General features: G+C 37.8%; 1 protein-coding gene across 31 annotated transcripts in view; it reads left to right on the top strand.

Annotated features, from left to right (window-relative positions):
- FARS2 (phenylalanyl-tRNA synthetase 2, mitochondrial) overlaps positions 1-24,464 on the top strand; it is a 467,039-nt gene that overhangs the window by 255,311 nt on the left and 187,264 nt on the right. For all 31 annotated transcript variants that reach the window (XR_011505236.1, XR_011505235.1, XM_070515671.1 and 28 more), the window contains one exon: positions 8,441-8,601. Coding sequence is in view for 29 of the 31 variants with exons in the window: in XM_070515671.1 (XP_070371772.1) it covers positions 8,441-8,601 (161 nt within the window). In the remaining 2 variants the exon portion in view is untranslated. The remainder of the gene's footprint in view (positions 1-8,440; positions 8,602-24,464) is intronic.

The raw sequence follows: 24,464 nt of genomic DNA, 5'->3' as shown, positions 1-24,464 counted from the left end.
CCTTCCTTTTGGATTAGCGAGCCAAGAATATGTTGTACCATTTATTAGTATGGTAAAGGGTAGGAAGCAGATGCTATAAGGAGACAGGAACGAAAAACATAAATTTGTTGATACTCTAACACCTTTATATTCTCATCCCTAGCCCCAAGCACCAGAAAAATCAGGTTAAACATTGTATGTTATCTCTGAAAAATTGATATGTTTGGGCTTCTACATGTAGTCTGCTTTAAATTATGTTCTGAAGCAAGGATTTTACTCATAGTCTTCAAAAGGTTAGATAGGTCATCCATCAAGAATTGTAAATAAAAGCGTAAATGGCCTTCCATGGCTTCAAATGGGAGAATGGGTGTGATCTTCTCATTGTAGCAGATTTGAATAGACACTAGAAGTTAAGTCTGACTTCATTTAAACACCGCATGCTTTCCACCTTATTCTCAACTTTCAGAAAAGATTAGTCTGAGAAGCTATATTTTCTTGGAAGTTGAATTCATCATTTGAAATTTTTAAAGTTTTCCCCAAATTCCTCACATCTTGCATTGCCTGACGAAAGCATAATTGTATAATGTAACCTTCTTTTTGTGGCTCAAGATCATCACACTCTTGAGATAAAGGCATGTAGGCTTCACTTGCCTTGGTATAGCTCAAATACTTGTTTGCTTGTGTATAGACCTGTTTCATGGTCAACAACTGCCCATTCTCAGCCCTTTCTCTGGTTGGTGATGTGATGTTTTCTGCCTGGCACAGCAGTTTTTATAAGGACTTTTGGGCTGGAAGTTTGAGAACTATGTCCACCCCACCCACCCCCAATGCCTCCCGCAGACAGCACAGGTGTCCTGTGCCTTCAAAGGTATGGTGTGGAGCAGTAGCAGCCATTTTTAGTCTTTCCCCAGTGCTCTTTGCTTCTCATCCCAACCCGTGCCGAGTGCAGCCATTCCCACCTTGAGATGCCCCGTACCTGGAGGGTCTCTGCTTTGGAGGTGCAGACCAGAGGCTGTGTGCAGAGCCTTGTGCAGTGCTTTGCTCTCTTACTTTCTAGTGCTGCTCTGCCTCTTTGGAAGCAGAGTCTAAAGGGCCATCTGCTGTAGAAGGGACAGCTCATGGAATTAGATGGTTTTGGGCTTAAAGACCAACTTAGTTTATCCACTTTCAGACTGATGACTTCTTACTGTCCTCTTTTCTATTGCCATTCTCCCCCTCCTCCTCCTCCTGCCCTTCTCTTCCTCCTCTTCTTTTTCTTTTTCCTCTTATTTCACATTATCTTGTTTGTAAATATAGGCTGACCTCAGAAAGATTTTCAGCAGCAACAACAAAAACAAAAATTTTTCCTGCCTGGAATGCTTCATCCAGCACAAAATTACATTAATAAGAATACCTAATTGCTTCCCATCCTGAATCTTCTGTTTAATTGAGGATTTTCCTCTATAGTCAGTTTTCTGCTCTGGAGATTCTTAGTTTACTGGAAGCCTGCAGTACTGGAATGGGGAAAAAATACTGTCTTAAAACCCTGTCAGCCCTTGAGCACTCAGCAACAAATTACAGCTGAAGAGTGCCAAAGACCTGAAAATTAGACCTGCCTGGGCTGACAATAGCTTTAAGTGTGTAGTTATTTATGGCTCACTTTCTTCCATAAAGAATTTAAAGTGCCATATAAAAGTATGTACAAGAGGATAAAATAAATAGTTGCGATAATCACGACAAAGAGGAAATGAGGATAAGAAAATAAAACTGGGGTAAGATTCACACAGAGAAATGTACCCTGAATACTTGTACAGTTTTAGAGGTGACTTGCAAGGTTGGCTCTAAGCTTCCATGGGGCCAAAGTAAGGAGTGAATTATGATCAATTATGTAAGCTCTGGTATCCTTGAAATGAAAACAATACAGTTGTGTAGGGGCAAGAAGCTTTTCCTGTTCCCATTTTCTTATATCTGAGATCAATTTATTTCATGAAGCCTCGTAGGGAAGACTATGTGAGATAGTGATCAGCATCCTTGACAGGAGTTGCTGTGTCTTACGAATGTTAATAGCCTAATAGCACAATGCAGGGGTGCAATTCAGAAGAAGCAAATCTAGATGGGACTAAAACAAAGTGGTTCAAACATAAAATTCATTACAGCTCAGCAAATAGATGCTGTATTCTTTCTTGCAACTCTCCATGGTAATTGATTGTCACAGACAGGCTGTTCAAAAAGAAGGATTGTGAGAATCCAAGGTTGTAGGCAGTGAGGAAGCTGGAGTCCAGCTGCTCCCTGTTCCTAATGAAGATCTAGTCCTTAAGCTTTGACAAACAAGGTGATTGTCATTTCAGGTGCTTGATGGAATGGCCCCCTTGCTGGCCTTCGCATTGGGTCTTCTCAGGTAGAGCCAGTCTCCTGTCTTCAGAAGATGGTCTCTGCCTGTCCTTACTGACAGCCAGGTGCTGCATACAGTGATTTTGTATGTTGTGATCTTCCTAAATTCACATATTAGTTGCCTTTGAAATATATTCCGTAGGAATTTTTATGTAGACAATCATGCCATCTACAAATAGACAGTTTTACTTTTTCCTTTCCAATCTGTTAATCTGTTTTTGGTTTTGCTTTTGCTTTACCCTTTTTCACTGTCTTGGAACTCACGTTAATAGAAATAGAAATAGAAAATAGAAATAGAAATGATGAGAGTGGACATCCTTGGCTTCAATCTAACCCGGAGAACAAAGCAACCAGTCTTTCAACATTAAGTATGATAGTAGCTGTTGTTTTTTTTATTGTATCTTTGATCAGATTGGAGAAGTTCCCTGTGTTCCTCATTTCCTGAGAGTTTTTATAATGAATGGATATTGACTTTGTCAATTGCTTTTTTTTTCATCTATTGAAATGATTTTTCTTTTTTAATCTCCTTATATAATGAGTTACATTAACTGATTTTCATATGTTGAACTAACCTTGCATTCCTGGAATAAATCCAGTGAGGATGTAGTGTCCTTTCAGGTATCACTGGATTTGTTAATATTTTGTTAAAGTTTTTGAAAATGTTTTTGGCTTCTATGTTCATGATGCATATTGGTTTGAAATTTTCTTGTAATGTCTTTGTTTGGTTTTGGTATAAGGCTAATCCTGACCTCATAAAATTTAATTATTTTCTACTTTCTGGAGGAATTAGTATTATTTCTTCCTTAACATTTTGGTAGAATTCACTAGTGAACCATCTGGGTCTCAAATTTTCTTTGTGGGAAGGTTTCTAACTCCATATTCAATATCTTTAATTTTTATGGATTATCTATATCTTCTTAATGAGCTTTGGTAGTTTCTTTCTTTTGAAGAATTTTTCCATTGCATGCAGATTGTTGAATAGTTGTTGAAGTCACTGGCATGAGCTTATTCATAATATTCCCTTATTATCCTTCTGATATCTCTAGGCTCTGTCTTTAGTGAGGTTCTTTCATTCCTGACACTGGTAATTTGTGCCTTTTCTTTTTTTTTTCCTTATTAGTCTGGCTAGCAGTTTATCAATTTAATTGATCTTCTCAAAGAACCAGGTTTTGGTTTCATCAGTTTTCTCTGTTGTTTTTCTGTTTTCTATTTTATCACTTAAGCTATTATCTTTATTTTTTCCTTTGTTCTGCTTAGTTTGTTTTTAATTTTCTTTTCTTTTTCTGGTTTCTTAAGGTAGTAGCCTAGATCATTGACTTGAGACCTTTCTTTTTCTCTCATATAAACCTTTAATGCTATAGGTTTCTTTTCAATCACAGCTTTAGATGCATTCCACACATCTTTATCTGTTGTATCTTAATTTTTATTCATTTCAGTATATTTTTTAATTTCTTTGTGATTTCTTCTATGACTCCTGAGTTATTTAAAAGTATGTTATTTAATTTCTCACTATTTGGGGGTTTCAGATATTTTTATACTGTTGATTTCTGATTTATTTTCACTTTGGACATAGGACATTCCTTGTAAATTTCAGTCCTTTTAAATATTTTGAGATTTGTTTTGTGTCCGAGAATGTGGTCTACGTTGGTAAATGAACCATCTGTACTTGAAAAGAATGTGAATTCTGTTGTTGAGCAATGTCATGTGCATTATTTTATATATGACAAAATTAACAGCCTGTGATTTGTTGGAAAAATTTTTAAAAGTTCTTCACTAAAAACCAGTGCTTCTCAATCTGTGTGTAACTTATAGCTGAATACTTGTGTTTCCATTTGTCTTTATGATTGCTGGGGATGCCAAGTGATAACCAAAGGTGCTAGTATTTAATTCATATTGAAGCATTTTTCCAACTGGATCTTGCACATCTAATCTTCTGGTTCCATGAGTCTTCAAGTTCAGCTAGAGTGAATGAGGGTCTGTGAAACAATTTTAAGGTTTTTTAATGTTTTAGACAGACTGTAAATGCAAAATAAAAATAAGAGGAAAATGGCAAATACAACTCTTTAAGATCGGTCATTCACTGTCCTACCCTCACACACATGTACTGGTGACAGTGTATAGATTTATATTTTAGAAAGAAAATTGGTGGCATTGTTACAGATGGACTGGATAGGTGACTATGGTCTGACAGTGACCACTTGGGTATTTCTTGGATAGTCTAGATGAGAGATGTTTCTTGAAAGAACAAGTCTGCAGTGACAATAGCAGTGGAATGAAGGGATGGTTTTAAGAGAAATTTTGAGATAAGGTTTAAAGGTCTGTATCTCAAATGAGGTAGTTTTTGGAGTTAAAATTCACTATCAGGTTTCTGCTTTGAGTAGCTAGATAGATGATCTCATTCGCCAAGATGGAGAAATAAGATAAAAAGCAATAGTTGGTTTGGGAAGGGGTATAGAGTAGCCTTGGCTCAGCACAGTTTTATTTGTTTGTAGGATGAGCAATGTGGTGAATATGGGGGTGGCATGGCCCTTGGATAGATGAATGGTATTATGACATAATTGATACTATGGTGTATATGAGGTGCTATAATATAGTGGATTCATTTTATTTTAAGGTCTTAACTCCTGGTCTCTCCTATTTGAAGCCCTACCTGCTCTTTATTTGCATCATTCTTATATCTGGGATCTATGAATTTGTAGCAGCAGTTTAGTTAGCCTTAGTTTTACCATAATGGAAAATGTGTGTAATAAAAAGCAAAACATAGACGATTTAACAAGGGCAATATTCTGGTTATCTCTTGTTGAATAACAAGCCACTTCAAACTTAATGGCATAAGAGAACCGTCATTGTATTACTCTGTGGTCACAAATTTGGACAGGACACAGTGGGATGGTTTTTCTGTCATCTACCATGCCTGGAGCCTCAGCTGAGAAGACATCTGGGGTGATTCAGAGAGCTGTGGCTGGAATCCTCTTTCATCCAACATTCCAAACAGGCTGGAACCTGTTTCATTCAAATGCCTGCCATCGGGGTTAAGATGGCTTGAAAGCTGGGTGGTTCCCTGGGACTGTCCGTTGGAGTGCCTAAACGTGGCCTTGCCATGTTACACCTTCTCAGAGCATGGCAACTGGGTTCCAAGAGAGAATGTTCTGGAGGGAGAACACCGAGAGGGAGTGTCTAGAGAGCCAACATTCCAAGAAACCAGGCATTAGTTTTGTGGCTTTTTCTAATTAATCTCAGAAGTTGCATAGCATCACTTCCCTGTACTCTGTTGGTTGAAGCAGTCACTAGCCCACTGAGATTCAAGGGGAAGGGTATTGAGGAATTTGCAGTTGTTTTTTGAAACCCCCACAGATAATGACACTGATTTTCTAGGCTTAAAAATGTATTGGCTCTCAAGAAATAAAGAGACCAATTCAGGCTGTAAGGGAGACATAGAGATCTGTTGTTATTAATCATATGATTTCCTGAAAGTTTGGTACTAGTGAGTGTGACAAAAGAGGAGTTCTTTGTTCTTCTTACAACCTCTTAAAAATAAGCAGAAAAGAAATTACTACATTTTATCTAGCCATGAAAATTTTTATTATCTGAAATATTTCTTGTTGCTCTTTGTGTAAAAAGGCATGTAGTGTAAAGTCTCCCCATTGTCCTCCGTTTGCCCAGTTCCCTCCCACATCGCCCCCCCAAAAAGATAGCTGCTGCTTTTAGTTTTTGAAATATGCCTCAGACTTTTATAAAAATATTCTATATATTATAATATAATAATAATAGTATGAACATGGTATAGTTTATTTAATCAGTTCCACATTGATGCACATTTGGGGTGTTTACAGTCTTTTGCTGTTATAAACAATACTCCGATAAATAGCCTTATACATTCATAATTTCCCATAAGTAGGATACATTCTAGTAGTTAAAGTAACAAGATGGTATATTCATGTGTAATTTTGATAGCTACTGCTGTATTATACTCCTTAGGTCAATAGGTTAAAAACGCACATGGGAACCTACCACAATGTATGTGAGTGCTGTTTTCCCTTGGCTTTGCTATCCAGTATGCAATCGAATGTTTTTATTTTTGCCTATCTAGTAAGTAAAAAATGGTAACTTGGTGCATTTTTATCTTGCGTTTTTCTTAAGTAAGCTTTTCATTTGCTTAAGGATCATGTTTCTTTCCTTTTCTGTGAATGTCTTCATTGCCCGTTTTAAAAATTAGATTTTTGCTGTTTTTCTTACCTACTTTAAGGGGCTCTTTGTTCTTGTTTTTGCTTTAGAAAAAGTTTCAGAGATGAGGAAGCAAGTAAAGGTAATGGATGAAAGGAGAAAAAGCTAAGATACCAAAAATTGCTGGAGGTTAAATAAAATCAGTACCCTAAATCTACTGCTCATTCAGTTACAGATATTGGGTTCTATATGGCTGATTTTATCTAAAAACTTTATAATAAAATCTAAAAGATTTAATAATTAAGGAAAAAGCCCAACTTAAAAGCAACATTAACATTCCCACCTATCTTTATTACTTTTTTATTTGAAAAGGCTATAACAATTAGAGAAAAATGTTTTAAAGTTGTTTTAAAACTATTACTTCTTATAATCCTTCAATGTCACATTTTCTTTTTACTTTTGTGCCCTACAACCCTCATTTGTACCTACATTAAATAGCAATATCATAGTACATATTCATTTTATCGTAGACATTGTTCCTAATTTCTTATAGTCTGTCATTTCATAAACATTTATTTGTATAATTATGATTTTTTTCTTTTTGAGGAAGATCAGCCCTGAACTAACTACTGCCAATCCTCCTCTTTTTGCTGAGAAAGACTGGCCCTGAGCTAACATCCATGCCCATCTTCCTCTGCTTTATCCATGGGATGCCTACCACAGCATGGCTTGTCAAGCCGTGCCATGTCCGCACCTGGGATCCGAACCAGTGAATCCCGGGCCGCCAAGAAGCAGAACATGCAAACTTAACCACTGTGCCACCGGGCTGGCTCCTAATTATCATTTTTAATCACTACCTTAAAATATACTATAATTTTTAGGGCACTTCCTAATTTGGGGCACTTAGGTTGTTTCTGTGTTTTTTCTCTTATAAATAATACTGCTTTGAGTATCTTCCTTCATTTACCTTTTTTTTCTGTTGAATTATTTCCTTAGGATAAATTCCTGACTGGAATCATAAGGATAAACAGTTTGAGTGTTGTTATGGATTTTTATATATGTATTGCCATGTTATTTTCCAAATTGTTATAAAAATATATAGTGTAACAAGCAATGAATGAGGGTCTCTCAGCCTACCCAGGATCCTACTCATCCTGGAAATTATGTTCCTTTCATGAGCTCTTTTCATAAGCTTTTCCAGTAGTATGAGTTGCTTCCTTGCCTTCTTCATACAGCACTTTATGTCTTCTGTCTTATTCTGCTTCATATAAGTGAAATAAACTCTTAGAGTTCACAGCGGTGCTGTAATCTGAATGACACATTTTAACTTTGGAGTGAGTGGTACTAGATAGGCGTTTCTCCTTGGCTTGCTTACTCTCTATATATTACTGAGGAAGTTCTTAATAAGAGTAAGAGTGTGTTTGAATGAAGTTGAGAGTTCTTAAAGGCCTGACACACACCTTCTGAATATTAACGGTCTTCTATGGCATGTTTTAAACATACCTGCCTATCTAGAAGGCTACTTAGGGACACAGACTGTGTTTTCTCTCCCCTCTGTAACCAGGACCTAGTAGGCTAAATGTTAGAATAAGGGTGAACAAGGATTCTAGAGGAATCAAATCTCAGAGGCAGGAACCAGGGCTTAAAAGAGCCTGGAATTTATTCAGAAATGAAAGACAATGTTGGAGACAGTGCGACTGCAGAGTGCCTCAATGAGGGAAGTATGAAGGGTGGGGAGCACCAAGTTATAAGATTAGGCATCCTCTTTAGATGTCTCCACAGCCCCTTCCCTGTGCCTTGCTACTTGTAGGCCCTCAACCAACGTTACTGGGTAGTTATCAGAAACTGGTATGTACCTATGAAGTCTTTAAACTCTTTAAATCAGTTGTTTTGTTTTGTTTTGTTTTGTTTTGTTTCCTAATTACAGCTGGTGCTCAAGATCGGGTAGGTTGGGCCTTTGGCCTAGGACTAGAAAGACTGGCCATGATCCTCTATGACATCCCTGACATCCGCCTCTTCTGGAGTGAGGATGAGCGTTTCCTGAAGCAGTTCCTTGTGTCAGATATCAACCAGAAGGTGAAATTTCAGGTAAAATGCAAGAATTAAGTAAATAATAATAAAAATGGTTTTCAAGAGTTGAGGGGGTCATGTACTTGAAAATAAAATTATTGAATTAAAAATCATGTGAATTTGAAAAGATGTTTTAAGTAAAGGTCCATAAACACACAAGAGTTCATAAGCCTTCAGAACCGTATGCAGAAAAACAGAGATTTATCAAGCTTATTAGTCTAAGCAGAGAACCAACTTTGGACTTTGTTAATGACCATTTTATCATTATGAAAGATCCATCTTTATCATTAATGATATTTAGGGTTTACTTTTTCTTATACTGATACAGACACACTGACTTTCTTATGATTAGTGTTTGCAATGTATCTTGTAATCATTTTACTTTGACTCTCTGTCTTTGTGTTAAAAGTATGTCTCTTGTAAACAGCAGAGTTGGGTCCTTTTTTTAAACCCAGATTTAATTGGAGTATTGAACACATCTCACATTTAATATAATTACATAGAATATTCTTGGGCTTAGTTTTATCATCTTTTTATTTCTTCTCCATTTCCCCTTTTGTTCTTTATTTCTTTATTTGGAAATTGTGGTTTTGTGTTTTTTGTTTGTTTGTTTTTTATTCTATTTTAGTACCCTATTGCTGTTTACTTTCATCATTTTGTATTATTTTTAAGTGGTTATTCTAGATTACAATATGCCTAATTAATTCATCACATTTTACCATGAGTAACTATTACACAACTTCATGAAACATTTAACAACCTTACAATAGTGTAATTCTATTTACTTCTCCTGTTTTTTGTCTTATTATTGTCATATTTTATTTCTCCATATATTATAATCCCACAATGTATTGCTCTGTTTGCTTCAAATAGCCAGTTTGTTACTGGACCAAATGTAGGTTCCCTTCTTGGTGAATTAAGTCAAACTGTACCAGAAGTAGTTGTCTCACAGAGCAGAAATTTTATTTGTGGCATGTGTAAAAAGAAAATGGAGACCATAGGGAATAGTTTCACAAAGCTATGACTCCCTGAGCACAGGGAGGTAGGTACCTTTATTTTAGGTAGGGAATGAATAGTCAAAGGGGACGTTTTGTCATCACCTGTAGAGGTGGGCATAAGCTTGCACAGGCGTGGTTGGAAATCATGCTTTTACATACATCACATGATCTAAAAATGGCTTCTCTGCCCCTCCCAGGGGGCAGAATTTCTGCTGTGAGTGAGGGCAGGTTACTTTAGTGCAACTCTCTGCCTGTCTGCGCAGGTGTCATTCTTGTGCTGTGGTGTGGACTGGTCTTGTCCAGTTCAGAGCCGTTAGTTCTAGGGCCATTGTCGCCTAGAGCTTCTTCCTGGAACATAGCTGAAACCGCGTAAGCTCAAGACCCAACGTCATTGGAGAAAAGAACATCTGCACCTTTTAACAAGACAAGAAAAAGAAAGTTAAGAATTTAGGCAAGACAAGAGAAGTGGGTTAGAATCCATACCTAGTGACAAACTGTCTTTTAAAGAAATTTAGAAGTATGCTATTTTATATTTCCCTTGTTATTCATCCCACTGATCATCATTCCTTTCTGCTGATCTTGATTGTTCTAGAACTGTGATCATTTCTCTTCAGTCTGAAGAACTTCCTTTAATATTTCTTGTAGTGCAGAATGAATTTTCCCAGCTTTTGCTTGTCTGGAAATGCATTTGTTTCACCTTTAGTTTTTTAGGACTATTTTCCATGGATATAGGCGTCTAAGTTGCCATATTCTGTTTGTGTTTCTTTTCCTTTCAGCACCTTAAACATCATTTCATTGCTTTTGTCTTTTTACTCTGGTTTTCAGCAGTATGACCTCTTATGATTTTCTATCTATTATCCTGCTTTGGGTTTCACTGTGTCGGGTTAATGTCTTTCAAGCATCTTTGAAAATTCTCATCTAATCTCTTTTCCACCAATTCTAACCATTCTTTTCTTTTCAGACTGCAGCTGCGTGCATATAAGACCGTTTGGAATGATGCCATAGAACTCTGATGCTCAGGGTTTGATTTTTATTAGTGATTTTTTTTTACTCTGTGCTTTATTTTGTATAGTTTTTATTGTCTTATCTTTGGGTTTACTAATCTTTTCTATTGTGTCATTAACCATTAAGCCCCTCCAATGAGTTAATCATTCCAGATAGTGTATGTATCAGTTCTACAATTTTTATTTGCTTCCTTTTTAGAATTTCTATTACTCTGATGCAATTTTTCATCTTTTCATCCATTTTCTACATTTTCCTTTAAATTCTTTAGCATATTTATAATAGTTATTTTTAAGTCCTTGTCTGTTAATTATAACCGTTTAGTTACCTGTTGTCCTGTTATTTGCTGTTTTCTTCTTAGTTATGGGTCACATTTTTCCTGCTTCTTCACTTGTCTTACTTTTTAAATTGTGTTTGAAAGAACACAGAAGCTGAAGGGTTTTTGTTTTTGTTTTCATTTTTTTTAAGTAAGCTGTTTATTTTTATTCTAGTCCCAGGTCCTTCTAGGTTAATTTGAAATAAAGCTCCATCTAAATGACCAAAAGTAAAACCTGGCTAAGGATCTAAAGTTTTTCTCGTTTACTTTTTTATTTATTCAGTCATTCATTTAATCGGCAAACATTGAGTGAACACCATCTTCACTGTACAGAGCAGTGTGCTCAACACTGTGGTGAGGCAAGCACAGATCGATACTGCAGTTGCTGCCACAAGTTAGTGGCTTAAGTCCAATTTTAAGTGTACTCACAAGTGTCTTCTCTCAGGAGTCACAGAGATATCCAGGAATAGACCATTGGTCTCCCTTATTAAATGTCATTTTTTTTTTTTAAATCACAAAAAGTTAAAAGTTGGGGCTGGCCTGGTGGCGTAGTGGTTAAGTTTGCCTGCTCCACTTCAGTGGCCTGGAGTTCACCGGTTCAGATCCTGGGCACAGACCTATATACTGCTCATCAAGCCACACTGTGGCAGTGTCCCACATACAAAATAGAGGGAGACTGGCACAGTCTCTGTTGGCTCAGCAACAGTCTTCCTCAAGCAAAAAGAGGAAGATTGGCAATAGATGTTAGCTCAGGGCCAATCTTCCTCACAAAAAAGAAAAGTTAAAAGTCAATGTATGCGTATCTGTCCTATTATATAATTTATATGACTGCCTTTGTGTAATAAACTTAAGAACTTCTAATGGGGCAGTTAGGATTTGATTCCTGAAAAAGTATATGTCTTTAAAATGCTTTGTAAATTGTAGGTCACAGAGAGCTATTTCCTAATTATTCACTTATAATTAGTATCTATTGATTATATTCTGTGTTAGTTTCCTGTGGCTGATGTAAGAAATTACCACAGACTGAGCAGCTTAAAATAACATGTCTTTATTATTTTACAGTTTTGGAGGTCAGAAGTTCAAAGTCAATCTGACAGGCTCAAGTCAAGGTGTCAGCAGGGCTACACCAGAACCACTTGGTGGACAATCCGGAATCACCTGCCGGTCATGCCGGAACCACCTCTCAGGGGTGCCAGAACCATGGTTCCTTCTGGAGGCTCCAGAGGAGAATCTGTTTCCTTGCTTTTGCCAGCATCTAGGCTCTCCTTGTTCCTTGGCTCATGGCTCCTTTCACATTTCTTTTTTCCCCTCTCCTTCCCCCTGTGGTCACATCTCTTTCTCTCTGAATTTTTGTCTCCCTCTTACAAGGACTCTTGTGATTACATGGAGCCTACCAAGATAATTCAAGATAATCTGCACATCTCAAAATCCTTTTTAATCACCTGCACAATTCTTTTTAAATGCAAGGCAGCATATTCACAGGCTCCAGGGGTTAGGACGTGGACATCTTTGGGAGCCATTATTCAGCCTATCACTTATACCTTTATATGTTCCATTTTCATTATGCCAAATTGGTTGCCTTAAGATATGATAGAGCAGATTCTGTTGTTAGGTATAAGTAAAATAGATAATATCAAAGTATTAGCAATTTTTAACTATTTGTGTTGAGTGGTCATGGTTATATATTTGAGGGGAACAAGAGACTCGTTTTGTCACGTAATATTGTTGGCCTATCTTAAGAAGAATATTTAACATGATTTTAATACTATGCAAGACTTTTCCCCAGAAGGGAGGGGAGGAAACTTGGGGGAAAAGGTCTGCTGGCAGCTGTGAGCTTGTGAATTTCTAGGAAATTCTGGGAGCCATTGGGAATCATATTGTGCAGGGCTGGCAGGAGGCAGAAATTTCTCTTCTTTCGTCTCCCTTCAGGCCCTACTAGATCATGCTTTAGGTTCTCTTGGCTTCTCTGCCATCTTCCTCTACATAGTGTCCCGTCTTATCAATCCATCCATCCAGCTGTGATGGCCCTCTTTTAGGTGCCAGCGATAGTCTGATTTATGTCACCCTGGGATCTCCTCTATGCCACTCTTTCCCGAATACCTTGAAAACCGCTGTTTAAGTCTAGTAAGTAGAAAACGCAAGTTACAATGTGATTGTAATTTTGGGTTTTCATTTTACATGTTTTGAGTAAGTGTTTTGTCTGTTGTGGCTCTCTTTACCCAGCCTGGAACTGTGCTTGAGACAAGTGGATGACAAGCTGGTGGTTTTGTCATGCAGGTGTCATCTCACTCTGTACAAGAGATCTTTGTTCCCACTCCAGCTCCCCATCCTGGGCTCATTCTGGGCATTTGGGCCCTTGTTGTATGTACGTCTGCCAACTCCCCTAAAGTAAAACTCACTGTTTTCAGTGCACTGAATTGAATATTTAATATCCAACCTTTGTTTATTCTTTAAATGTTCTTTAAACAGTCCTAAATTATGAATTCAATATTTAGTCCTACACAGAGTAATTCTTGTTACTGAGAATCATTCATTAATCAACATTGTAAATTTTATTTGCATATTTTACTTACAAGTTATTAATTCCATGTATGCCCATGGTTGCTCACAAGTTGAGTTCCCATTTGATGAAGTAATTCAGCAGTGTTGGTTTTTGTATTCTCTCCCAGTTAAAGAGTTTTATTGGCTCTCTTCTGTGGGCACAGACTATATTTATTCCTAATCCTGGATATTATCTCAAATACTTGTCACTGCAACAGGAGTAGGGGAGAATGGATGGGTGGTGACAGGCACACCTATCATACCGTACCCTATTCAAGATCATCATAATAATAATCAGAGTTAGTGGCTGACACTTGTTTAGGCCTTACTCTATGTTCAGCACTGTTCTAAGGGCTTTACATGTCTTAATTTAGTCCTCTTACTAACCTCTGAGTTTAGGTACTATTTTTCTCTCCATTTTACAGATGAGGAAACAGTAGCTGAATAGTCACTGCGTGTTAGCACCATGCATAATTGTTCACTTAGGGCTTCAAAGAGCCTCTTTCTAAAGTTTTATCCTGAGTATAAAATTCATAGGTTGATTATTCAGAGCCAAAGTATTTAAATTTTTCTAACAAATCCAAAGATTGGTATACAATTTGTAGAAAAATAAGACATTGTGTTTAAGTTATCTAATTTATGAACTTACTGGTAACAAGCTACCTATATTAATGATTCTCAAACTTTAACGTGCAAGTGAGTGACTTGAGGATCTTGTTAAAATGCAGATTCTGATTCAGTATACCCAATATGTAGCCTGAGATTCTGCATTTCTAACAAACTCCCAAGTGATGCTGTTGCTGTTGGTCCATGGGCCACACTTTGAATCATGTAATGATGGATAAAATCATCTTGTCAGAACCTCAGCTACCTCATCTGCAAAATGAGATGATAAGATGAAATAGTCTGACCAAATTATTAACCTCACTTCCTCCTCTGTAGCACTCTACATTTCAGTTTAGTATAACTATTACAATAAGCAGATCTATAACTCATGATATCTTTTGCGCTAATCTCCTTTCTTTCCTCTTGCTCTAGATTTTGTTGCCATGAGTTTCAGAGTTGTAATACTGTTACACTTTTGTTTTTATGAACTGCCTAAGCTCTTCCTTCCTTCCTCCCTCCCTCCCTCCCTTCCTTCCTCCCCCCATTCATTCATTCATTCTTTTCTGTTTGTATTTGTTGGTGTGAGGGGACTGTATGAATAAACTCATACAGTTTAAATGCACATTTAAAAAATTATGCTTAAGTCAGAGATTTGTTTGTGTACTTTAATTTGTGAAGAGAAAATGTTAGTATTTAAGTTAGAAAAAAGTAGAACTATAGATGATGAAAGGTGAGACTGAAAGTGCAAAGAATTTGGTAGGCATCAGCAGGACAGTGCGTATGACAGGGCCTCATATCAACTCAGTCATCTCTGAGGTCAGTCCTGGATAGACTCTCAGGGGAAACCTTGTCAGAGTTTGCTCTCCCTGTAGTACCAAGCATCAGCAGTGAATGTTGTGTTATATGAAGACTAGGAATTTCTTATGGTCGGGCTTGGCCATTTTCCCTTATCCATGTCTTCTGGCAGTCATAGTTCAGTGCACCATACGTCTGTACATTAATTTGTTTAGTACTTTATAATATTTGCCGTTTGTTGAGTGCTGTGTGCAAGCCACTGAATTAAATACTATGTCTATATTTTAGCTTTCATTCATGACAATCCAGTGGGGATTTTATAAAACCCTTTTTATAGATGATGAAACTGAGGCTTGGAACCACCAAGTGACTCAACTGTAATAATTCTACTATTAAGTGACAGATTTCATCTAAAGCTGACTCCAGAGAGCTCCTAATATTGAACTAGTAAACTCTATTGTTGCCTAGACAATAGAGTTGTTGTAGAGTCAGGAAGATGAAATTGACAGTTCCTGGCTTCAAATTGTTTCCAATCTAGAGGAGGAGACAGGTTTATCAAGAGATAATTATAAAATAACGCAGAAGTACAATGATGGAGCTATACATAGGTGAATATAGCAGTTTGCTGATACTGACCAATGCATGTGGAGCTTAAAATTTTCTTCTTCTTTTTTTTAATCCTTTTTTGCTAGTTAATTCTCTAAATCCTTCCATGTCTCTCCAGAATTGTATTAGGACTTGAGCCTGTGATTACTTGCTAATCTCCATGGCTTGGAATAACTCCTAGATCTGGTTTTACTGTCATTATCATAAATGTTGTCTGATAGAGACTTAATGCAGGATTATGCAGTGTTTCCTCATTCTATTCCCAAATAAATCCAGCTTTGAGAATTCCATCAGCTTCACTGTGTTGCAGTGAAATTAATGGACCTCAAATTATTTCACTATTTCCATGTGCTGTTTTCCCATCTCACCCAAAAAAAAGCACGTAAGTATTATTCTTTTGCTGGAAAAGGGATGTTTATTCCAGAAGAAGCTAATAAAAAGAGGTGGAAGAAGTAGGGAAGATGGCCAACCATAGAACCTTTTATATGTGCTCTGTAATCCTTGTTGATTGCCAAATGAAGAGAGATGCAATGAGCAAGAGAATGGAGAGCTTTGTTTTGGGAATCTTTACAGTGGTTTGTATGTAAAGGATTCATAGCAGAGTCTATCACATGGTGAGTGTTTCATCCATGTTAAGTGTTGTTCGTATTTTCACCACCCCACCACCAGAACTACTACAGACATACACTGTTCTGAGTGCAGTCGCCACAGTCCTCATGATTCCTGGTGCTTCATGCCTACGGTTTCTTTCTTCAACTTGCTTTGCCAGCACTGGTGTTACATAACCCCAGCCTTATGATGCGAGGCTGTTTCATGACCCACAGTCTATTGAGTCTTGTGGATGGTGTCCCCTGTTTGTATTGGAGGCTTCGGAGGCCTGTGTAGTTATGACTTCTCTTTATTTTTCTGAAAGCAGAGGGTCTTGTGATATATTTACATATTTAGACAACTGCTACCACAAATTTCTTTCTTATATAAGGCACGTTTTAAAAAATAAGAAGGAGGTCCCTAGCATCTTCTTCCACAGCTTTCTTGTAGCGTAGATTGGAAGGATGCGTGTTATGCAACCTTTATATATATATACACATTCAATACGTATATTACGGGGCCGGCTCTGTGGCCGAGTGGTTAAGTTCGCGTGTTCCGCTGCGGCGGCCCAGGATTCGGATCCTGGGTGCGGACATGGCACCGCACGTCAGGCCACGTTGAGGCGGCGTCCCACATCCCACAACTAGAAGGACCTCCAACTAAGATATACAACTGTGTACTGGTGGGGGGGGGGGGAGGTGTTGGGAAATAAAGCAGAAAAAAAAAAAAAGATTGGCAACAGTTGTTAGCCCAGGTGCCAATCCTTAAAAAAAAAAAAAGACAGATTGGCAACAGTTGTTAGCCTAGGTGCCAATGTTTAAAAAAAAAAATACCTATATTACGTTTTCTTGGCTATTAACCTGATGGAAATGTACAAGAACTTCCTATGTATAGACAACATGTTAAACCTTAAATCTTGCCAACATCTATGAAATTTGACAAATTACGTACAATATATTTTAGGAATAATCTATCTGACTAGTAAAAATCTTGGTATTTCTATCTCGAACCAGATGGATAAATTTATATAGTACAGAATCATTTAAACCAGATACTAATAGTTGATGGATCACAAAGTTAAAAGTTATAGTTTTAGTAATCGTTTCATAATGTATGTGTATATCAAACTGTCACATTGTACACCTTAAAATATATACAATTTTGATTTATCAATTATACCTCCATAAAGCTGGGGGAAAAAGTTATAGTTTTAAAAGGAGATCATGAGAATAGAAAGCAAAAAGAAACACAAGTTTGAAGGGATTGCCATAGGAAGAAAGAACATGTCAGTTAAGCAATAATGGGTAGGTCAATGGGTTTTTTCCCAAGGTGTGAATATGGGAAATCATTGTTACAGGACAGCAGTGGGGATGCTTTTGGCTTCAACCAAGGAAGACTCAACTCAAAGTGGCTTAAATAAGCAGCACAATATCTGGAAGCCCTCAGTGACGCCAGGGCTCTAGAACCCTGAGCATTTTTGTCCTCAGGCTTAAAAGATGGCAACAGGAACATTAAGCATCACCTCATATAATGATGTTCAGAGGTAGGAAACAAACAGAGCATCCTTGTTTCCTTGTTTAAGTTGAGGAAAAATGTTCCAGAAGTCCTCAGCAGACTTTGTCACATCTCATTTTCAGGATAGTTGCAGTGGTCTGTGAGGTTAACTTGCTGTTTTCTGATATTTATACTGAGCTCTTGTCAGTAAGGCTGATGCTTTTGCGTTGTTTCATCACCAGCAATTCCAGATGTGTACAATTAAGCCCTACAGGCATTATATCTCTTCTTACTGCAGCCACTTTTATGACTGGACAGTCACTTATAAAATGGGATGATGGGGCTACTGGAAAAGCTATTCCACCCTAAAATCTTTTACCTTCTGCTGGCTCATGGTTGAAATCATCCCTCAGAGTTTGCTTGCTTTAGTTTAATGCTTTGATCCCTAGTCAAATGTGAAATATTCCTTTTGCCTAGAGCTGGCTGTGCCTGCTGTCATAGGACAATTGGATCAATTCATGGACAGTAGGTGGTTTTGGTCATTTTTTTCTCTGTTTAAAATCAAGTATGGAAACCAGGGTCATCATGGCACATCCAGCTAAGTTAACTATACTGGCCAAAGGGAAAAAAGCTGAAATACTAACCTCACGGTCACAGAACCTAGGAATGAGATCCTCAGAGTTAGCAAAAAAACAAGTGTTGATCAGAGCCAATTCAAATGGAAAATTCAAGGTTTTTATTAATGTTCTGGAGACCAAATAAAATCAAAATAATTTACCTTACTGAATTATTAGTCAAGAAAAGTAAGTGTAGTTGTGCTGTATCTTTAATTTACCTCATCCTGTGCAAAAGGAAAAACAAATGTCTCCACTGTTTCAATTAGAGGCGTGCTCTGCTCCTTCCCTCCAAGGATAAGAGGAGCATTCGGGCTCATCTGAAATGTTAGGACTTTTAAGTCAGCCTGTGTTTAGACAGAGAAATGAGAACATTTTGTGATTACATTATCGCACAGCTCTTCAAACTGTGCATTTATGTTGGCATTCTGTATGTATAATCTTGTGATCTTGAAAATGAAGAATGGTTAAAGCAAGAAGTAATTTATATGGTGGATGGCTTTATTATTCTTTCTATCACTTGACTAAGTAATGAATCAAATGTTTTCTTTCAATATGAGGGAAGAATTTATTTTCTAGAGGACCTCCCTGTGAGATTTATAAATTACAATTATAGGCTATAATTTACTACCAAGGATAGTGAATGATAAATAGATGACCCTTGTAGAGTCCATTTAGCAGAGTTTGAACTCTAGGTTAACTGCTGTTGGAGAACCAAGTAACTTTTTACATGTAACATTTATTTTTAAAATGATGAAATATTCTAAACATGCAAACATATATTTCTTGATTTACTTTGCTAATAAGATAAAACTGTGTGCCCTCCACCCAGCTATCTACCTCTATCAAATATGCGAGTATTTTACCACAGGTCCTCTTAAAGAATGGAGATGTTAGAGATGCAGCTGACACACCTATGCCTCCCTAACCACCTTCTCCTTCTTGCCTTCCTCCTCAGAGGTGACCGCTGACTTCAATTTGGTGTTTACCGTTCTCATATTATTACTACGTTTATGTATAACCAAAAACAATTTATAGGTTGCTTCAAAATGTACATTAAGTGGCTAACGTAGTTAAAAAATAGAAATTCAGATATTTTATGAGAGATTTAATGAGCATATTCTAAAATTTATACCAAAATGCAGAGGGCTAGAAATAGCCAAATAACCAAGTTGAAGGATTTGCTTAATCTAATGCCAAGTCTTTTTAAAAAGCTACAATAGTTGTGAGAGTGTGGAACTGATGCCAGATAGACATACAGACCCGTAAGGCAATAAGTGGCCCAGAGACACCTCTGTATCATGCTAGACTTGTGACGACACCTGCACATGGAACAGAGAGGCAGAAGGAGAAGCCTTTTGTGCAAATGAAGCAGGGATAACTGAGTATCCATATGGAAAAAATGAAACTTGACCCCATATTCCTAATTATTCAAAAATGAATTCCAGGGTGTTTGTAGATCTAAATGGGAAAGGCAATTTATTAGTTACCGACTTCGAAAAACTCATTTTACCATGAGTGATTCTTTGATTCTTTCTGGAGTAAATTGAATTGGGGAGATTAAACTAAATGAACTCTGGTAATGTAAAATGAAAACGTAATTAAATGTCTGATCTCGAAAGTTTTAAAATGAGTAGTTATTTAAAGTGGTTGCTATATGTTTTCTGTGAAGCCTTTTATCAAATTAGGGATATTTCCTTCTATTTCTAGTTTAAGAGTTTTTATCATAAATGACTATTAGAATTTATCAAACCCTCCCCTGTATTTTAAGGTGATCTTGTGAGTTTTTGGCTTTGTTCTGTTAAGTCATCTGGGCCTGGAGTTTTTTTTGTGGAAAGTTTTTAATCACAAATTAAATTTTAAGTAGTTATTAGGCTATTGAGCTTTTGTGTCAGTTTTGATAAATTGTATTTTTTCTGGGAATTAGTCCATTTCATCTAACTTTCAAACATATCAGCAGAAAGTGGTTTGCATTATTCTCTTATTATCCTGACATTTTAAAAAAATATTTATTTTTAATTAGTCAATAGTTAAGCACATTTACGAATGTTTTATCAGATTTTGTGCTCACCTTTTTTTTTTCCATACTGAGCCTTCTCCTAGAGTTTGATTTTCTTCTTAATGAAGTATATCTTTTGAATATTTTTTCATTATAAATGGTAAACTCTTTTGGTCTTTGTATATCTGAAAATGTCTTCATGTTACCCTCATTCTTGAAAGACAATGAGGTATAAAATTCTACAAGGGCAATTATTCTCCCATAGCACTTAGAAGATACTGCTTCTGGCCTTTGTTCTTGAGAAGTCTCATGTTAATCAAATTATTTCTCTGTAAGAAAGAATTGGGTAATGTTTAAGGCTTTCTCTTTACATTTGATGTCCTCCAGTTTTACTATAATACTTGCTGGTGTGGATTTATCTTTGTTTATCCCACTTAGTACTGAGGCAGCCCTGATGGTCTAGTGGTTAAAGTTTGGCACTCCAACTGCTTCAGTGGTCCGGGTTTCTTTCCTGGTCTTGGAACCACACCACCCATCTGTCAGTAGCCATGCTGTGGCAGTGGCTCACAAAGAAGAGCTAGAAGGACTACATCTAGGACATACAACTGTGCACTGGGGCTGTGGGGAGGGAAAAAAAGTCTGTGTTATTAGCTCTCTTTAATAGTGGTTTTCCTCCATTACCTCCATTACGTTTTTCTGGGTCTCCTGTTATTGTATATTAGAGCTTCTTAGTTATCAATCATGTATCTTAACTACTCTTTGATATTTTTTATTTCTTTGTCTTCCAGACATTCACCTGTGCTAGTGAATTTCTCAGCACTTTCTACCAGAAAGTATTTTGAGGTTTTTTTTAATGGAATAGCTATTGCTTCTTATTTCCAAGATATTTAGTTAGTTCCTTTTCTCTTCCACCTTCTTGTTTCATTTCTGCCTAGTTTTCTTTCCTACCTCCTTGCTTTTTAAAATGTTTATTACTTTCTTTAGCAATTTCAATCTCTTCATTATCCTTATTTTAAAGTTTTAACTATTCTGTAATATTAATTTTATCTAAAGTGAGTTTATGTTCTGGTTGTTGATTTAGTTGGTTGTTTCTGCATATTTTAATTTTTCAGTGTTTCAGAAACCTGGCTTTGTAAGCTCATTTTGAGCATATGTTCACTTTTTTCTTCATTTTTAAAATCACGAACACGTTGCTCATCTCTCCTTGTCTACCATCCTTGCATGGCCTCCACTTGGCCCTGTTGACAACTGTTTTTTTTTTTTTTTAAAGATTTTATTTTTTCCTTTTTCTCCCCAAGGCCCCCCAGTACATAGTTGTATATTCTTCGTTGTGGGTCCTTCTAGTTGTAGCATGTGGGCCGCTGCCTCAGCGTGGTTTGATGAGCAGTGCCATGTCCGTGCCCAGGATTCGAACCAACGAAACACTGGGCCGCCTGCAGCGGAGCGCACAGACTTAACCACTTGGCCACGGGGCCAGCCCCTTGACAACCAGTTTTTTAATGCCATTTTAGAGTGTCCACCTCTTGGCTGTATAGTCACCAAGTTGGTGGGAGTTTTGGTTCAAGAGACTAAAGCTGTTTTTTTCTTTTTCCCTTTTTTCTTTTCCCTAGGCCCACATTTTCCTTTAAAGGAAGAGGTGATTCAAAACATGAATTTGTAGCAGCATCATGACAGGAAGCTGAAATGAGACAAGGAGGCAATAATTTCCTTAACATTTAGGTTTTTGGATGAGTCTCCCTGTTTACGAGAAACCAAGCTATATGGCATGTGTCTGTGTTTGTTACAGTCAGCCTTTTCCCTGCCCTGATGTTCATTGGCACTGCTGTTTCCACAGATGTACCCACCCTTTCTTCTCCCAAACAACTAAAGTATACTTTTATGCAAGTGAGTCCCTGACTCTACTCTAATTTTTTTCTTTTTGAGGAAGAGTAGCCCTGAGCTAACTGCTACCAATCCTCCTCTTTTTGCTGAAGAAGACTGGCCCTGAGCTCACATCCATGCCCATCTTTCTCTACTTTATATGTGGGACGCCTACCACAGCATGGCTTGTCATGTGGTGCCATGTCGGCACTCGGGATCTGAACCAGCGAACCCCGGGCCACTGAAGCAGAACATGCGCACTTAACCGCTGCACCACTGGGCCAGCTCCTACTCTAATTTTTATACAGTCATGCACCATATAATGACGTTTTAGTCAAGAATGCATATACAACAGTGGTCTCATAAGATTAGTACCATATAGCCTAGGTATATAGTAGAATATACCATTTAGGTTTGTGTAAGTACTGTAGGGGGGGAAGAAATTTTCCTCTGCCCTTCTAGGTTCTTCTGGTTTGTTTAAGAATTATATTGACATGAGACAGATTAACAGGAGAAAAACAAACAAAAGTTTAATAACATGTAACAAAACTTTAATAACACATATACATGGGAGAAACCCAGGACAACAGAGTAACTCACCAAAATGGCCTAAGCCTTCACCTTAAATACCCATCCTCAGCTGAAAGACAAAAGAACATATTGAGGGTGGGGAGAGTCAGGGACTTCAAAGAGAAGGAACATCTCTTCAAGACCCTGCTTCCAGTTCCTTTGAGTATCTACCCAGAAGTGCAATTGCTGGATCATATAGTAACTCTGTTTTTAACTTTTTTGATGAAGCTCTCCCTCTTCTTCTGTCTTTCATCTGCCTCTGTCCTTCCATCTCTCTGTCTCTCTTGCTGTCTCTTTCTATGTGACATTTTCTTTTACTCTGTCTCTGTCACTCTTTTAATATGTGGTTCTGATCCAAGTTAGGTTGTCAACATAGCAAGGAGGATATGGTCCCAGGCTGCTTGAAATTCATAGAGAATGTTATTTCCCTGCTTTTTATTGAGACCATAGTTGATGTGTACGAAATGTGACAGGATTTATCCCAAACACAAAAGCATTATCAATTATTCATTCAGAAAATTTTTTGAGCATCTGCTCTTGTGCCAGGCACTGTGCCTGACACTGGAGATGCAGAGAGAGCATAGTTGCCTGCCGTTGGAGAGCTTACGCACTAGTGGAAGGTACATTAATATGAATAAGTGCTTTGATACAGGTAGGCCACGAGAGTGGGAGTGGGAGAGTGGGAGGCAGTCAGGCCAATAATGGGGCAAAGGGAAGTGAGGACAAAGGCCTGGAGGCACAATCCAGTCATAGCCTGTGGTTCTGGTTAGGGTGTTTATAGGGGAGTGCTCTGAGATAGAGGGGGAAATGTCTACAAGGACAAATTTGGGGACATGAAGCTTAGGGTTTGAATTTTATCTGGAAGGCAATTAGCATGACATCAAAAATCGTGATCAGATTTCCATTTTAGACAGATCCCAGTTCTGACAGTGTGAAGGATGGGTTAGGTCCACAAGGCGAGGAGTCCACTCCGCACCTCACAGTGTGGCTAGGGAAGAAATGATGCGAAACCAAAGAGGACAGTGCTAGGGAGACTAGAAGCTAGGGTTTGGGCTCAAGACATTTTAGGAGACAAGATTGAAAGGTCTCAGAGCCGGGTGTGAGCAGAGAGAGGTACAGTGACCAATCATTTATCATTTAAGTTGAGATTGGGCTCCCTTTGAGAGTTAATGGGGTCTCTGTTAATAACTGCGCTGCAGCTACAGGTACAAACTGACACTGACCTGGGCAAACTGAGTGTTTAATCACTGTAGGTAAAGATAAGTGGGAAAGAGAATGATTCCCAGGTTTCTGGCTTTGGGGGCTAGGTGGAAAGGAAAAAAGAGAAAAAAAAAGATCTGGAGAATTTACATGAGTATAAAAATTTAAACTTAGGATTCATTGATATCACTCTCGCATACTCTGCTTTTTGTTGTTTTCGTCATTGTTGTTTTAACTGGCATATGATTCAACAATCTTTCCCATTAAATTATCTATTATTATTATTTTTTTACTTTTTATTTTTTGGTAAGGAAGATTGGCCCTGAGCTGACAGCTGTGCCAATCTTCCTCCATTTTGTATGTGGGACGCTGCCACAGCATTGCTCAATGAGTGGCGTGTAGTCAAGGCAAGGCATAGGCAAGTCCTCAGCTGGGCATATGGTTGCAGGTGTGGCTGTGCCCAAGTGACAACTCAGGCCAGAGAAGTTAGAACAGGGATGTTTATTGTGGAGGACAAGTCAGAGCTGAGTTCTTCTGAGAGGGTGGTCCAGGCAAGTTGAGCCTGGAGAGTGTGTATTACTACCAAGCGAGATACAAGTGGTGAGCAAGTACCAGGGTTGGTGCTGGGGTGTTGCTGTAAAGAGGACAGAGTGCCAAGACCAACAAGTGAGATATGGTGAAGCTTCCTCCAG

The sequence above is a fragment of the Equus asinus genome, chromosome 8 (assembly GCF_041296235.1).
Source record: "Equus asinus isolate D_3611 breed Donkey chromosome 8, EquAss-T2T_v2, whole genome shotgun sequence".
Taxonomy (NCBI): Eukaryota; Metazoa; Chordata; class Mammalia; order Perissodactyla; family Equidae; genus Equus; species Equus asinus.
The sequence above is the reverse complement of the archived record's forward strand: the minus strand, read 5'-3'. Positions and strand labels throughout refer to the sequence as shown.